This window comes from Panthera leo, chromosome A1 (genome assembly GCF_018350215.1).
Source record: "Panthera leo isolate Ple1 chromosome A1, P.leo_Ple1_pat1.1, whole genome shotgun sequence".
Classification (NCBI taxonomy): Eukaryota; Metazoa; Chordata; class Mammalia; order Carnivora; family Felidae; genus Panthera; species Panthera leo.
In genome coordinates this window covers 196928977-196945842 of record NC_056679.1, presented here as the reverse complement: position 1 = coordinate 196945842, position 16866 = coordinate 196928977, and the positions used below count along the sequence as shown (strand labels likewise).

General features: G+C 48.9%; 1 protein-coding gene across 2 annotated transcripts in view; it reads left to right on the top strand.

Annotated features, from left to right (window-relative positions):
* AFAP1L1 (actin filament associated protein 1 like 1) overlaps nucleotides 1-16866 on the top strand; it is a 62248-nt gene that overhangs the window by 35494 nt on the left and 9888 nt on the right. For both annotated transcript variants that reach the window (XM_042949584.1, XM_042949593.1), the window contains exons 8-15: nucleotides 1769-1948; nucleotides 3873-3965; nucleotides 6330-6423; nucleotides 6666-6818; nucleotides 8272-8483; nucleotides 11118-11263; nucleotides 11887-11959; nucleotides 13771-13882. In XM_042949584.1, coding sequence (XP_042805518.1) covers nucleotides 1769-1948; nucleotides 3873-3965; nucleotides 6330-6423; nucleotides 6666-6818; nucleotides 8272-8483; nucleotides 11118-11263; nucleotides 11887-11959; nucleotides 13771-13882 — 1063 coding nt within the window. The remainder of the gene's footprint in view (nucleotides 1-1768; nucleotides 1949-3872; nucleotides 3966-6329; nucleotides 6424-6665; nucleotides 6819-8271; nucleotides 8484-11117; nucleotides 11264-11886; nucleotides 11960-13770; nucleotides 13883-16866) is intronic.

The following is a 16866-nucleotide window of genomic DNA, read 5'->3' as shown; positions in this document are numbered from 1 at the left end:
ACACACACACACACACACACACACACATATTCAAAGACCTGATAAAGACGTTGCCAAGTTTTGTTTTGCCAGGAATGAATTTTTTATCACTTAAAATTATTTTATTTTTATTTTAGAGACAGAGGGAAAGTGTACAAGCAGGGGAGAGTGGGGGTGGGGGGGAGAGAGAGAGAGAAAGAGAGAGAAAGAGCATGAGCACAGGAGAGGCAGAGAGAGAAAGAATCCCAAGCAGCCTCCATACTGTCAGCACAGAGCCAGACGTAGGGGCTAGAACCTATGAACCGTGAGATCATGACCTGAGCCAGAATCAAGAGTCAGACTCTTAACTGACTGAGCCACCCAGGCACCCCAATCACTTTAAAACAATGTTTGTTGTTTTCATTAGGCAAGTAAATGTGTTCATTTATAAAACTAGAGAAAAACATGATGAAAACCATTTTTCAAAAGCCACCTACAATCCCATTGATCAAGGGCTAACCACTGTTAAGTTTTAATATACATATTTCTACCCTCATTTCCATACATCTATCTTTTCTAAAACTGAGCCCATGCAGCACTTACAATGGAACTTGCTTTCTTAGTTGTTTTTTTTTTAATTTGCCATCATTTTGTAAAAGAAAATGTGCCTTTAATTCCAGAGTAGGAATGCGGACATAATTCAAAAATATTCATAGCTGTTTAACCCCAAGTCTGTTGACAAGCCTTGCCCAACAGATACCCATTTGAAACATGACATTTTTTTCATCCTGGAGCAGTGAGAAGCTCACCCCAGGCCAGAACCAGTCCCAAGGTCATGACCCTTCTTCCCACTCCTTAGGCCATTTTTTTTCTTGACATATTGCATTGGTTAGGATCTCCAACACAATGTAACCGTCGGTGGAAGAGCAGGCGCCCTTGTCTCAGTCCAGAGCTCAAAGGGAGAGTTACAATAATTCACTATTAAGGCTGATATTTGCTGTGAGAGGTCTGTAGAAGGTCTTTATTATCACATTAAGGAAGTCCCCCTTCTGTAGCTCTAGTTTGCTCATTTATACTACAGATGGGTGGGGAATTTTATCAAATGCCTATTCTGTGTCTATTGATAGACGTGGCTTTTCTTTTTTTTCTACTTATATGATGAATTATAGTGTTGGTTTTTAAAGGCTAGTGCGCTCTTGCAATCCCAGAATAAATAAAGTCTTGATACAGTATGCTTTTTATATGTGTCAGATTCCATTTGCTAATTTTTTTGTAGGGCTTTTGCAACCAGGTTGAGATGAGCTTATCATTTTTCTTTTTTGGAATGTCATTGTCAGGTCTTGGTATCAAGGTAATGCTGGCTTCATAATAAGAATTGGGAAGTGATAATCATTATTGATAAACTATTGATAAACCAAGCCCAGTCTTCCATCGCGCCTAGAATTCTCTCTCCCACATTCCTGCTAGGTAGCCCATTAGGAGCAGGGAGCTGGCTTCCTTCCAAGCCAGGCTGTGTCTTCTCTGGTTCTTTAGACTAGAATGGTCTTCCTAGCTTTATGCTAAAATCTGCCTCTTCCTGATGGGTGGTTGTGCCCCTGGGGCCCCGCAGTAGCCCTTGAGATCTGAAGATTGTCCAAAAATGCCCCCTTTCCAGACTACTCTTCTCTGGGATGAATAGCCACAGCCTCTGTCTTCATGCAGTGCCCACAGCTGGGCTTGGTGGGGGAGGTCTCTGTGGGGTAGGTCGAGCTCCCCCAAGTCCTCCTCCGCCCTCCCCTCCAGAAGGGTGACCCCGTCTCTTCCTGCCCAGTGCTACAAAAGCTCTAAGGACCGGCAGCCGCATCTGAGGCTGGCGCTGGATATCTGCAGCGTCATCTACGTGCCCAAGGACAGCCGGCACAAGAGGCATGAGCTGCGCTTCTCCCAGGGGGCTACCGAGGTGCTGGTGCTGGCACTACAGAGCCGGGAGCAAGCCGAGGAGTGGCTCAAGGTACTGTGCCCTCTCTGCCCCACCCCTCCCGCCCCTCCTTCCTCTCTTCCCAGGCCCGGCTCTCAGCACAGTGGGCTCTCATCCCTGGGAGAGCAGGCCTTGCTCAGGGGAGGGGTGGTGATCGGCGACCTGTGCCTGGCGAGGGCTTACTCGTGGAAGTGGGCTCAGACATCTCCAGGAGACAGACCCCAGGCTGGAGTCCTGCCTTCCTTCTAGTTACTTGAATCCTCTTTCTGACACCCTTACTGTGGGCTTGTCCAGGCTGCACATGTGTACCTCCTGGAATGGGGAGCTTGATACCTTTAAAGGAAGCTAATTTTATCAGTAGATAAAGCTAATCCTTAAAAAAAAAAAAAAAAAAAGGAAAGCTCCTTCCTGTCTTAGGTGAACTGTGCATGCTTGCAACCTCCACCTGTGGTCCGGCTTCTGCATCTTGCCTCTGCCTGCAGAACAATTAGGGTTACCATATGCTGAGCACTTATTTCGTGCCATGTGTTGCGCTAAGAGCTTCACATACATGACCTCATATACTATTATCGTTCCCATTGTACAGATGAGGAAACTGAGACACAGGAATCTGACGTGACTTGCCAAAGGTCACATAACCGAGTGGTTTGAGCCAGGATTAGAAGCTGACAAGGAAATCTCCTCCAAAGGCCATAGGCAGGGTGCCATAGTGATGACAGGGGAGGGCTTTGGTGGCGCACGGACTTGAGTTCAAGTCCCAGGCCTAAGTGGCACTTATTGGCTATGTGATCTTCTGCAAATGACTTTGCCTGTCTGTGCCTCAGTTTGCTCTTCTGTAAAATCGTTCTTGTAAAGATTCTAGAGAGCATTTAATAGGGTGTCCCCTAGGCAGGAAGTACTTAGTAACTGTGAGTGATCACTGTGGGATGGCGGTGGGGCCCCTATCCCCAGTCCCTTACCGCCGGCCATGTCCCTGCACCCTGCCCCTCTTTCACTCTGACACCTTTCTGCCTTTTCCTCTGATCTTCCTGCTGAAACAAAGCAAGCAGACACCTTCCTCCCTCCCTAGCCTCCCTTCCTTCCTGTGACAACCAGCTCTCCCCTGGGATGTTTAGTGTTGCTCATTATCTTTGTCTCAGGAGGGGAAGGAAGTGAGAGAACCTGCTTTCTGGGGGAGCCTCTGCCCTCCAGGGGCCGGGTGGGTCAGCAGAAGGAGCCCTAGACTGGAGATTGAGACTAAAGACTGAGCCTGGACTGGAGACAGTCTTGACATCCCGATGCTGGCAGGTCATTAGTCCAGAGGTTAAGGTCAGGCAACCATGGCTTCATTCTCAGAGCCCCATCATCCTAATCTGTGACATGGGGATCCCACTTGTCCCTGCCCCTCAAGGCTGCTATGGGGATACAGTGGGATAACCCACGTAAAGCCAAGGATTGGTGAGCAACCAGTGGCGGCCAATCTGATTTCATGCTCAGGTCATGTGAATGCCATGGAATCTCAGCTCCCACATCTTCAAAATGGAGGAGACGGCCCCGGCCACCCTACAGGCTGATGCGGAGGTTCCGCACGGTCACAGAAGACAGTCCCTCACGCTTGTGCAGGGCGTCCTGGTTCACGTGGCCCTTCACACCCACGATCGCACTGGTCCTCAGGCAACCCAAGGACGTAAGCAGAGGGCCAGTATTATCCCCATGTTACAGACAGGGAAGGCGAGGCCCAGAGGAGAAAATGGCTTTCGCAAAGCCACACAACTAATTAGCAACGGAGCCAGGTCTAGAAGCCACGCCTCTTGTTTCCCAGCCCCCTGACTTTTCGATTCAAGGGGTAGACACAGGAGAAAGCCGTGTTCAAACCCTGATGGGCCCCATACATGTGGCGGGAGGCCACATCGACCCATTCCTGCTGCCTCCACAGTATCCCTGCCCACCTGCTCACAGCTGTGTGTCCTCTCCACAGGTCATCCGAGAAGTGAGCAGGCCTGCCGGGGGCACAGAGGGGGCAGACATGCCCAGATCCCCAGTCCTCGTGTGCAAGCTGGACCTAGACAAGGTACATCTGTCTCCACGAGGCCTCCTCTGGGCCAGGCAGTGGTGACTCAACAGGGGGTGTGCCCCCGGGGAAATTCACAGGCTGGTGGTGAAGCCAAGCCATAGAGCTGGCACCTCAGCGTATCAATAAACGTCTACTGAATTGATGAACGCACGAATGAACGAATGCCCATGTCCAGGGTGCAGTGTGAGCCAGAGGAGGGAGTAACTAACACCGCCAGGACAGGGGGAAGTCGCGGTTGACCGGAGCCATTTAAAGCAAATTGGAAACTGTCAGAAGAGTGTGGCCCGATGGGACGCAAGCGAGGCGGTCATTTAACGATTGCTCAGGCAGTCGGAAAGTATGTGCCTAGTGCCTTTGCTTTGCCAGGTGCCGGTGGGTGATGAAGGGACTGAGCCCCAAACCCACACACACGGGGCTCACATGATATAATAAAGGTTAGTGTTTATAGAGTATGACTGTGTGGCCGACAGTGTCCCTGATGCTTTACATGAATGGCCTAATTTAATTTCCACAACAACTCTTTGATGAGTCACATTTTCAGAGGAGGAAGCTGAGGCACAGAGAGGTTTGCCCAAAGGCGCAGAGTCAGTAAGAAACAGAGCAAGGATGTATATACCCCCAGACACCTGGCTCTTGATGGTTTCGCCATCCCATCGCTCACGGAGGGGCAGACTGAGCTCTACTCGGGGAGCAGGCCGGGAGCGCCGTGTGGCAGGTGCACAAGAGCCATCCTAACAGAGACACACGCTGCGCTCCCCAGGGCGGGGCAGACGCGAATGCTGGGCTGCCGGAGTGCTGGGAGGGAAGAGTACCAGGTACCCAAGGGCCTGCCCCTGTCTCAGGCGTCGGGGAAGCTTCTCGGAGAGAGCACATTTGTGAGAGTGAACAGCTAGTAAGGAAGGGCGACACTGTATGGGGGCAGAGGTGGGCCAAGGGACAGGGGCTGCTGGGGCACAGTGGAAGCAAAGCTGCAGGGTCAGCATATAGTCCCTAGGAGAGGACAGGTAGGGGGCTCTCATGCCAGGCAGATGCTGGAGAAGGGAAACCCTACCCTCACTTGGCCCTTGCCGTTAGTAGGGCCTGAAGGAAAGCAACATTGACGGCATAAACGTGTAGACGCATACACGCACCTCCAGGTGCGTGCCGTGGTTCGGTCCCGGGCATGTGCAGAGGAATGTTCCTGGGGCCGAGCGTATAGGGGGAGGGCAGCTCAAATATTTAAGGGGGTGTGTTTGGAGTGGGGACATGGTATCGGTGGCTCTGTCTCCCCATGGAGTCTTGTACGTGAAGTGTCACCGTCATTAAGTCAGTTCCAAAGTGTTCAGAATGTGTTTTGTATTTGCCTTCTATCTTGATGAAAAACTTAACCACCTGTACACCATTGCAGAACAAATAGAAACAAATAACTTGTTTCACACTTGTTACTCTCCCTGTAGGGGAGATCCATTATGCTTTTGACAGATCTGGCCCAATTCTGACCGTTGCCATGTTTCCAGCCTTTGGAAATCGGGGGGGAGTGCACGGCCTCTCCTATCTCCCCCTACCCCCAAGTTCTGTGCGTATAGCAAAGCATCCCTGAGCCTGGTCTGGGAAGTCGTTGGCAGGAAAGGTGGAGAGGCCTCAGAGCTCTGTAATTCTTTTTAAATGGGTTGGTGCCATTTCAATCCCGTCCCAAGTCTGGCTGGCACAGTTGAGCTTTTTAGAGCAAGAGGGCAGCACTTTGCGGAAGTGTTAGAAGTGATTCGGTCTGTTGCCTGTTGGCCTTGCCATTGCACTTGGGCCGGCTCCCTGGGGAGGGTGTGCCTCAGGTGAGAAAACAGAGCCTTAGGGAGAGGAAAGGATTTTCCCACATTCTCATGACTAACGACCCCTCTCCTGTCACCACTGATATCTCCCGGTCCCTAACTATTCTGAACATGCCAACCCGTCCCTTTCTCTACATCCTGTCATCTCAGCACCTCCCTTTCCCGCGTCTCACCTTGCCCAGGACGACGCTGTCTTATGTGGCTCTTTCCCTTACAGTCTGTCCCCACGATGCCACTGGCGATCACTCCCTAAACCAATTGCATTACATCAGTATCCCACTTAAATACCTTCCCACTTAAATGCCAAATATGGAAAACCCTGGGAATTTATTACACCTAATTGCCTGGCTCCCCAAACAGGCTGTGAGAGATTCGAAGACACGACCATCCTAAGCCAGCATTGTCTTCCCCATACCTGGCATAGTGTCAGGACGTGAGAGTTGCTGACAAATATTTGTTAGGCAATCATCATGTGCAGAGGTTGGGGGGATTGAACCAACAAAGGGGGACCTCTGAGTGTGCCCTCTGACATGAGGCTGTCTGTGTCCCTCCCCAGAGACTGTCTCAAGAGAAGCAGACCTCAGACTCGGACAGCCTGGGCATGGGTGATAACTGTTCCACTCTGGGCCGCCGGGAGGCCTGCGACCATGGTAGGAGCCTCTGGGGGCTCAGGCTGGAGGATGCCAGAGCCGGGAGGGGTCCTGCCTGGGCACACAGCGCGGAGCAGGTCCTGACCACCCTGGAGATCTGGGTAGGGTGACCTGCTCCGTCCGTACCTGCAGCCGCAGCCAGGCCCCATGTGCAGGCTGAAAGGGCCGCTGGGAAGGCCGGGGTGGGTGGATCTGGGACTTGGGGCTCCCTCCCTTCCCCTAACCCATCTCCATGGCAACAGGCAAAGGGAAGAAGAGCAGTCTGGCAGAGCTGAAGGGTTCAATGAGCAGGGCTGCAGGCCGCAAGATCACCCGCATCATCAGCTTCTCCAAGAAGAAGCCGCTGGCTGATGGCCTACAGACATCCTGCCCCGACCAGGAGGTCCCGTGCTGTGGTGGGTCCTGGGCACCAGGAGGAGGATGTTCAGACCCTGCTGCTGTGGACCCCTGGGCTAAGCCAGAAAACCCTCTGAGCCTCCTCCACCTTGCCCCCAAGGCAGAGGAGAGAATCCTACCTAACCCCCACGGCATCAACATTCCATGCCTTTCCACGACACTCAGCAGAAGGAAAAGCCAGCTGACCCCCCTATTTCTGTGTTCCCTGTGACCTTAGCTGTAATCACCACCTGCCTCTGGGCCTCAGTTTCCTACACTGTGATGGAGGGAGAGTATCTTATTTCCTCTTGGCACGTAACATGCCGGGTGTGTAAACGAACCAGTCTTTTTTTTTGCGAGAGAGAGAGAGAATGCAAGCACGGGAGGGGCAGAGAGGGAGACACAGAATCTGAAGCAGGCTCCAGACTTTGAGCTGCCAGCACAGAGACGGATATGGGGCTTGAACCCACAAACCGTGAGATCATGACCTGAGCTGAAGTCAGACAGAACAGACTGAGCCACCCAGGCACCCTGACCCAGTCTTATAAGGAAATTTCTTGGATAAAAATCTTTAAGTACTTTTATTATAAGTGCATTCAAATGGCACCTGGGTGGCTCAGTCAGCTGAGCATCCGACTTTAGCTCAGGTCATGAGTTCTGCATTTGCTCTCAGTGCAAAGCCCACTTTGGGTTCTCTGTCCCCCTCCCTCTCTGCCCCTCCCCCTGCTCTCTCTCTCAAAAATAAATAAAACATTTATAAATAAATAAATGCATTCAGTATGAGTTAGATACGGTTCGGAAGGGAAGACATATTAGTCTGTTCACATTAATGCAATGTTCCATGTACTGGAATCCAACAGAAAATTCTGTATTTTGGATATGCAGTAATATTCCATTAAACTTGAAAAAAATATTATAAAAGCACATGGCTATAAAGAAATATTTTGTAACCAGTGAATCAGGGCATGTTACTGGGGGAAAATTGATTGAAACCTAAAATGTTAAGAAGGAATTCTTAAACCTGTTGGTCACCAGCCCCTTCTCTTGGCTAGTTTTGTTCCCACATGCTGCCACCAGGTGTCAGCATCACCCATTATTTTCTGTCTCATTGATAGCTCTGGTATTTTGAGAGGAGGTAAGTTGTGTCTTTTATTCACCCATACAATAGTCCCTGCCCTTTTCACCAAGCTCAGTGTGGTACAAAGGCCATGTAGCAGTATGGGAACGTGAGTATCAATCCTCATTTCATGTAGGGAAATGAAGCTCAGGAGAAGAGGGTACCGGGGGTCACAGGCCCAGAGAAAGTGAACGGATCCTGGACCCGCGAGGTTCCTTTTTCCAGCTAGAGAATGAGGATTGTCCGGCCACTTCGTCCACAGGATATAGACCCAGGAACCTGACTCAGAGCCCCCACCTTGGGTTTCCCCAGGGCCGGTTGTCAGGAGGTCATATCCACCGGTCTCCCCCTCCCAGGCTACCTGAACGTGTTGGTGAACCAAGGCTGGAGGGAACGCTGGTGTCGTCTGAAATGCAACACCCTGTACTTCCACAAGGACCACACAGACCTGCGGACCCATGTGAATGCCATTACTCTCCATGGCTGTGAGGTGGCCCCAGGCTTTGGGCCCAGACATCCATTTGCCTTCAGGATTCTGCGCAACCGACAAGAGGTCGCCATCTTGGAGGTGAGAAGAGAGAATCCAGGAGGTTCTTGGTGGTGGCGGCTGAGAGGAGCTCTGGCCTGGGTGTGGGCTTTTGTTGGGGGTGGGGGGGCCTTGCTCCTGACATTACAGGGACTGAGGAAAAAGGAAAAGTAAGCCTAACTACTGCCAAGTGACCAAGAAGGACTACCAGTTAAAATACAGCACGCCCACTTAAATTGGAATTTCAGATAAACAACAATGGTTGTAATACAGGTGTATCCCGTGCGATATTTGGGGTATACTTATACTGAAAAAGTATCTGTTGTTTATCTGAAATTCAAATTTGACAGAGCATTCTGCATTTCTATTTGCTATATCTGGCAAACTCTAGAACTAAGGCTTGTTTATTCACCCCTATCTTAAAATCCCAAGCCTAAGAAGCCCCTAGTCTGATTTAACCCGGATCTGATTCTGGAATCCCCTCTAAAACCTTCCCACCAGTGGCCATCCACCTCAGGTAAACCGCTGCCCTTCAAGGCAGCTATGTATCAAACAGCTATGTATTTTTTTTTATTTTTTATTTTTATTTTTTTTAATATAGTTTATTGCCAAGTTAGCTAACATACAGTGTATACAGTGTGCTCTTGGCTTCAGGAGTAGATTCCCATGATTCATCGCTTCCTTACAACACCCAGTGCTCATCCTGACAAGCACCCTCCTCAATGTCCATCACCCATTTTACCCTCCCCCCCCCCCCCCCACCGCTCCCATCAACCCTCAGTTTGTTCTCTGCATTTAAGAATCTTTTCTCGGGGCACCTGGGTGGCTCAGTCAGTTGAGTGTCCGACTTCGGCTCAGGTCATGATTTCACGGTTCGTGAGTTCAAGCCCCGTGTCGGACTTTGCGCTGACAACTCAGAGCCTGGAGCCTGTTTCAGATTCTGTCTCCCTCTCCCTCTGCCTTGACCCTGCTTGTGCTCTGTCTCTCTGTCTCTAAAATAAATAAACATTAAAAAAAATTTTTTTAAATATTTTAAAAAAAGAAGTCTTTTCTCATAAGTATGGAGAACAAACAGAGGGTTACTGGACAGGGTGTGGGAGGGGGGATGGGCTAAATGGGTAAGGAACATTAAGGAATCTACTCCTGAAATTATTGTTGCACTAGATGCTAACTAATTTGGATGTGAATAAAAAAAAAAATGAAATTAAAAAAAGAGTCTCTTATGGTTTGCCTCCCTCTCTGTTTGTAACTATTTTCTCCCCTTCTCTTCCCCCGTGGTCTTCTGGTAAGTGTCTCAAATTCCACATACGAGTGAAAACATATGATATCTGTCTTTCTCTGACTGACTTATTTCACTTAGCATAATACCTTCCAGTTCCACCCACGTTGCTGCAAATGGCAGGATTTCATTCATTCTCATTGCCAATTAGTATTCCATTGTATATAAAAACCACATCTTCTTTATCCATTCATCAGTTGATGGACATTTGAGCTCCTTCCATAATTTGGCTATTGTTGAAAGTGCAAGCAGCTGTGTTTTTAGAAAGATGGTCTCCATATTGAGTTGAAATCTTGAAGCTCTGTGAAGACAGGAATCATACCTGCTTCATATACTTTTGTTTTTCCAGAACCCAGCATGATGCCCAGCCCATACTAAGGCCTCTTTTGCTATTTGTTGAACAAATGGCTGAATGAAAATGTGATTTCATCCCACCCACTCATTGTTGTTCCCACCCCCTGGCACTCACCCTCCTCTCTGAGGTCCTGTAGAATGTGTTGAGTCTCTCTCTCTTCTGCATATCAGTCCTTTGGCTTTTTAGAATTTAAAATGTTAATGCTGAAGAAACATTAAAGAACTCCTCCCTCAGAGTACAAACAAGGAAACTGAGGCCTGGGTTCCCGGGTGCTTTATCCAAGGCTCCAAGGGGGTCATTAGCCTCTTGGTCTTATCTTAGAACCAAAACCCAGCCTCTGGACCTTATTTTCTTTGCCCAGTACCCACTGCCTTACCCATTTCTTAAATTTCAAGATATATTGCCTCTGTCACTCAACTTTTACTTTTGAGAGGGTGAGATAGGTCTCTTTTGTCCCTTAAATTATACACAGAGCTTTCTGGCAAGAAGTGTGCCTCCTTTATTCAAGTTTAGCAGTCGTGTGCCAAGTTGATTTCGTAATAACGCTCTTTAAATGAGAACTAACGGAGGGGGTTTGGTTACAGCAACTTCTTGGCAATTTTCCTGTATACAGTGCTACAAAAACATTGGCAATTATAAGAAAAAATTTTTTGATTGGGTTATGTGAGAAACAACCTCCTCTAGCAAAAAGTAAGTATTAAGAAAAAAAACCAGGGAATGCCCAAATGCTGTTTTCACATCGAAATGGCTCTGAAGATAGTGGGGAGTGGGGGGAGGGGGGGTGGTGGCGGGCAGTGTGTCTTAGAGAGATGGTCAGGGAGGACTTCTCTGAGGAGGTTGCATTAGAGCCAAAACCTGAATAAAGAAAAGGTAAGAGGCTACTCGGGTTTCTGGATGTGTGTTGCAGGCCTGTTCCCCTTGGACCCGGAAGTACTGGGAACACAGCAGGTACTATACAAATATGGGTCCGGCTAAAGTGAGCAGGTAGCCTGAGGCCCTAACAGTACTGAAGTGCAATCAGCCTGTGCCTCCTTTTCCTCAGGCAAACTGCTCAGAGGACATGGGCCGCTGGCTTGGGCTGTTGCTGGCGGAGATGGGCTCCAAAGTCACCCCCGAGGCGCTGCACTATGACTACGTGGACGTGGAGACCTTAACCAGCATCGTCAGCGCAGGGCGCAACTCCTTCCTGTAAGGGTCGGCTCCCCGCAGCCCGCAGCAGCCTCTCAGAGCCTCTGAGCCCAGCTGTGGGCAGTGGGAGGGAAGGGAGGAAGAGCTGAGGAGGACGCCACTTCCTTGGGAGGTCAGAGGGGGGTGCCTTCCCCTTCCAGCAGGCAGGAGTGAGCTGGCTAACGGAGGTGGTCCAGGGTCAGGGGAAGCTGTGGATGGGACGAGCAGAAAAGCAGAGGCCCTTTGGGGTAATGATCTGGGCTCGGCTCTAAGCCACGGAACCATAGGTTCTCACACCCTCGGGCATCAGGCAGGCTCAGGGCTGGTGTATGTAACAGAAGAGCCGGGTTCCAGCCTCAACTCTCATGAGCAACAGCTTGGGGCGGTTGCTTGCCAGCTTGGATCCTGTTTTCTCGCTTAGAGAATGGAGGTGATGAATTACTTGCCTCTCGGGTGGTTATGAGAATCACGTGGGTCCCTGCCTGCCAGGCCTTAATACAGCAACCGCCCAGTGCTGCCTGCCACGGTTGCCCTTACTAACCTTCCAACATCCATCGCAAGCTGCTGCCAGAATCGAACGAGAGTGGACAGGAAAGCACCGTAAGCCACAAAGTGCCATCATCATTGCACCTTACCTTTTCTAGGTATGCAAGATCCTGCCAGGATCAGTGGCCTGAACCCCGTGTGTATGATGATGTTCCTTATGAAAAGATACAGGTAGGGTCCCTTGGGAGTGCCTGGGAACGTGGCAAAGGCCACTGATCAGCTCTTTCTCTCTCTCTCTCTCTGTCTCTGTCACTGTGTCTTTTTATCTTTGCCTCACAGATGATTTTCATTTGCCCAGCAGCTGGAAGGGGAGGGAGGACCCTTCTTACCATAGATCATGGCTCCAGATAAGGAATCCTCAGCACAGGAGGCTGGGTAGTGCAACAGAAAGCTCCCCAGATCAGGAAGAGGAAAGGACTCTATATAATGCAAAGCACTATGCCGGTCTGAGCAAGGTGTTGGGCTCTCCAGCTGTTTACTGCTCTCCAGACTGATGGTGCTGACTCAGTGGGGCCTGGAGCGGGGGCACTAACTGGGTGGCCACTCCCATAGACCTTCATCTGTGGCATCCACAGTCTGGGCTTCAGCTTCCAGGATAGACTCTCCCTGTCTTGCTCACTAAATCAAGGAGAGGCCAGCTCGTTCATTTACAGCGAGGCCTCTGTAGCCATCACATGAACCACACTGCTTCTGGCAGCATGTCCCGTGTCTTTTCCTTCCACGGGACAGCCAGACAGCCACATTCTGATCAGACATCGGTGGGCAGGTCAGGCCTCATGGCTAGGGGAGAAAGAGGGGACCCGGCTGCCAAGGAAAGCAGACATATCTGCGCGCCAGGACCCCTGCCCTAGACAGTGCTGGATGACACAGAGCTCTCACCTCTGAGACTCCCTTTTCTAGAAACTTCTCCAGCCATCCTCCTTCCACTTATATGGTCTTTCTTCAGATTCATATGAGCCAGTGGATGCAGCTTGAGATCTTCCTCAACTGCAAGAGCTCAGTAGCAAGACAGCTTAGTACCTAGGGGTATGAACTTTGGACTCAGGGCTGAATCTGGGTTACCTTGGGCTTCACTTCTCTGGTCCTCACTTGCTGGCTTCAGATGAATACATAAAAGCCACCTGATTGAATCATTGCAAGGACTAGATGAAATACTGTATGGGCACCATGCCTACACATTGGAAGGTCTTACACCGAGTAAAGAGTACTGTTGTTATCAATATCATTATCATATTACATTATTATCGTATTCCATTCATGGTTCCCTGAGCTCTGACAGGGTTCTGAGTGCCCTTAATACTCATCATGCACAAAGGTATAGCCAGTTTATTAACTTATGTTCCTTCCACCATTGGCTGACGTCATCCATGACTTTTTATCTTCCCTGGGAACTCTATATTTAGCCATTTCGGAAAATTTCAGGGACACTTCCAAAGGATGTGAAGAGAGAAATATCTATGATAAATCAAATACGGGGGGCATCTGGGTGGCTCAGTCGGTTAAACGTCCGACTTCAGCTCAGGTCATGATCTCGCAGTCCGTGAGTTCGAGCCCCGCATCGGGCTCTCTGCTGACAGCTCAGAGCCTGGAGCCTGTTTCAGATTCTGCGTCTCCCTCTCTCTGACCCTCCCCCGTTCATGCTCTGTCTCTCTCTGTCTCAAAAATAAATAAATGTTAAAAAAATAAAAATAAATCCAATATGGTCACCTACAGTCCTCTGAGACTTCCTGATTTCCTCTCAGCAGATATCCCAGTTTAAGGGCGCCTTCTGCTGCCCCCAACAGGAAGGGATGAGGATCAAATGATATATGCTAGTAGAAGTAGTCTATAAACTGTTGAGTGCCGTCCCGGTCTAAAAATGTGAGACGTAGATCTCAGAGGTCCTGCAACGCTCACCCACCACACTTGGACCAGAACGCACACCCGCATTGAGGGCCCTGAGCCTACCTGTACTTCAACTCCTTTCTCCATCTCCCATCCAGGACGAGGAGCCCAAGCGTCCCACTGGGGCCCAGGTGAAACGCCATGCCTCCTCCTGCAGTGAGAAGTCCCATCGCGTGGATCCGCAGGTCAAAGTCAAGCGCCATGCCTCCAGTGAGTCCCATGTGGGAGGGAGGAAAGGAAGGAAACAATCCACAGGGTAGGGGGTCTCAAATCGGATCCCTCCGGACATCAGGCAGGCAAATTAATGAGTGAAGTGAGATATAAGAAAATACCCTACCGTAAGAAAAATGACGGCACAAGCCAAGTGATGAAGGGCAGCTAGCAAGTGGCCTCAGAAGAGAAACGCTAGAGAATGGGGTGGGGGAAGACTGCAGGAAGCCGGAGAACTCAGGCTCCAGCTATAGGGCTGGCCACTACCCAGCCCCAGCCGGTGGCTCCCATACAGCCATGCCAACCCAGGTTTGCAGATTATTCAAGAGACCAGAAATCTAGCCATTATGTGAAATCCACTTATTTCTTAACACTAGCAATTAATTTTCAAAAATGTTAACATTAAATAAGGCCAAATATGTTTTTGTGTTCCATTGTCTCTTATATATGTATGCACATATATGCACGTGTAAAATTCATCCTCAGGCTCTGTCTGTTCCAAAGCTAACAATTTATAATTTCTGATCTGGGGTAACACGTGGAGAAATGAACTCCTCCAAATACCCTTCAGGCAGCTGCCTGGAAGGCACGGCTCATCTCTGTGTCCTAGCCTGGGCTCTGCCTGGCACCCCATAGGAGCTCCATGAATTGCCTGATTGCCACACAGCACAATAAAGGCTAAGTATGGCAGGCTATGGTAAATTCTGTTTGATTTCCAACACTGATCTCTGCTCCTGTGTGATTTGTGAGCAGGCCAGCTTCCTGTAGGACAGCACGTTCCAAGAGTCTTTTATTTATTGCTTTATAGTTCTGCCCCCTGCACCTGATCACAGTCAAGTTCTATCCCTTGCTTTTTGAAGATTAATTTTTTAAATACTTTTCTTTATTAGATCTCCATTTCATGAATATAGACAATCTCTTCTGGGGGTCAGGAGAGCTATATTCCATTCCCCACTTGATCATTTAATTACTGCGTAACTTTGGAAAAGTCCCTTCCCCTCTCTGGGTCTGAGTTTTCCCACTGAACAATCAGACGGTTGTTGTGTAACATTCCTGATGCTCTACTCTCATTGGCACTGGAAATAAGGGCCTTTATGGAATGTCCTTTTTAATTTTTTTTAATGTTTATTTATTTTTGAGAGAGAGAGACAGAGCGCAAGCGGAGGAAGGACACAGAGAGAGGGAGACACAGAATCCAAAGCAGGCTCCAGGCTCTGAGCTGTCAGCACAGAGCCTGACACAGGGCTCAAACTCACGAACCACGAGATCATAACCTGAGCTGAAATCGGACGCTTAACCAACTGAGCCACCAGGCGCCCCTGAACTGCCCATTTTATTTATTTTTTTTATTTTTTTTTTTTAACATTTATTTATTTATTTTTGAGGCAGAGAGAGAGCATGAACGGGGGAGGGTCAGAGAGAGAGGGAGACACAGAATCCAAAACAGGCTCCAGGCTCTGAGGTATCAGCACAGAGCCTGATGCGGGGCTCGAACTCACAGACTGTGAGATCATGACCTGAGCTGAAGTCGGACGTTTAACCGACTGAGCCACCCAGGCGCCCCAGGACTGCCCATTTTAAAATGGAAAAGTAGGGGCGCCTGGCTGGCTCAGTCAGAGCATGTGACTCTTGATGTCGGAGTCATGAGTTTGAGCCCCACGTTGGGTGTAGAGATTACTTAAATACATAAAACTTAAAAACAAATTTTTAAATAAATGAAAATAAAATGGAAAAGTAAACTGAAATAGGCATGTAAGACTAAAGAAATCACAAAACGTTAAAAAACAACAACAAAGATAACAAAACACAGGTTCTTCAAATCAAATGTTATATTTAAGTCCAGGTTATCAGAGATATAGAAGGGGAGCTGCTCTGGTTGGAGCTGGGCCACCCGCCGGCCCCCACTTTGCCCCTGCAGCAGCCTGGTAGCCGTCACTGTGAAATCACAGGGCTCCTCAAACTACAGATCTAGTCCGACAGTGTGTCTCAGATGAAACAGCTGAAGAACATTAAAGAGAAGGGTCTTGCCCAAGGTCATGTATTAGCTACCGATTACTGGGCAATAAATTACCCAAAATTTACTAGCTCCAAAAGTAAACATGAGTCACGTCACAGTTTCTGTGGGTCAGGAATCCTGGAACAGCTTCATTAGGCAGTTCTGGCTTGGGGTCTCTTGTGAGGTTGCTCAATCTGTTCAGTGTAAATGACTATTTTCCTCTGTATTTGTGTCCTTCCAACTCTGGAGATGTTGAGGTACTATTTATTTTATAAAATATTGGGAATAACAGATGGTGGTTGGGGATTTTAAGGTCCTTATCTGATACAACACTGACACCATTTTGCTGGTCTACCCATTTATTTTTATTTCCCAGTCTATCGAATCCAAAAGTCTGGGAGAAAACTCCCCTGGGATGCCATTGTGTATCTGGCAAGTTGGGGGAAGTATGGGTCCCCTTCTCTGCCCTCCATGCTTTATTTGTTATCAGGGCCATTGTGACAGGAATTGAATTTTGCATGCATCACTGGGGGACCACTGCGATCCCTACAAGAGCTAGAGAGAAAAGACCCCAATTATTAGTAACCATGGGAATCTCTCCAAACTCCACACCCACCAACTTAAAAGGGCTGTGTGTGACTGTCTGAAGCAAAAAAATAAATAAAAATTTCCCTGAGAGGTTAGACTATGGCATCACTCCAGCTAGAGCAGTAAATGCATGACACGGACCCTGGAGTTCGACCCTTTGGGCTCAAACTGGGCTCTGCCATCATTAACAGTGAGACCTAACATCTCCGTGCCTCAGTTTCCCCACCAACAAAATAAAGCTAATAATAGTAAGTTTTTATGTAGATTAAATGGAAATGCATGTCAATGGCTTAGCATATAGTAAATGCTCGATAAATTTTTGCCATAATTATTTGTTATTGTCCACCATAATGTAGAGCCTCCAACAGACTCCTGGGGCCCCTTGCTCCCCCAACCCATT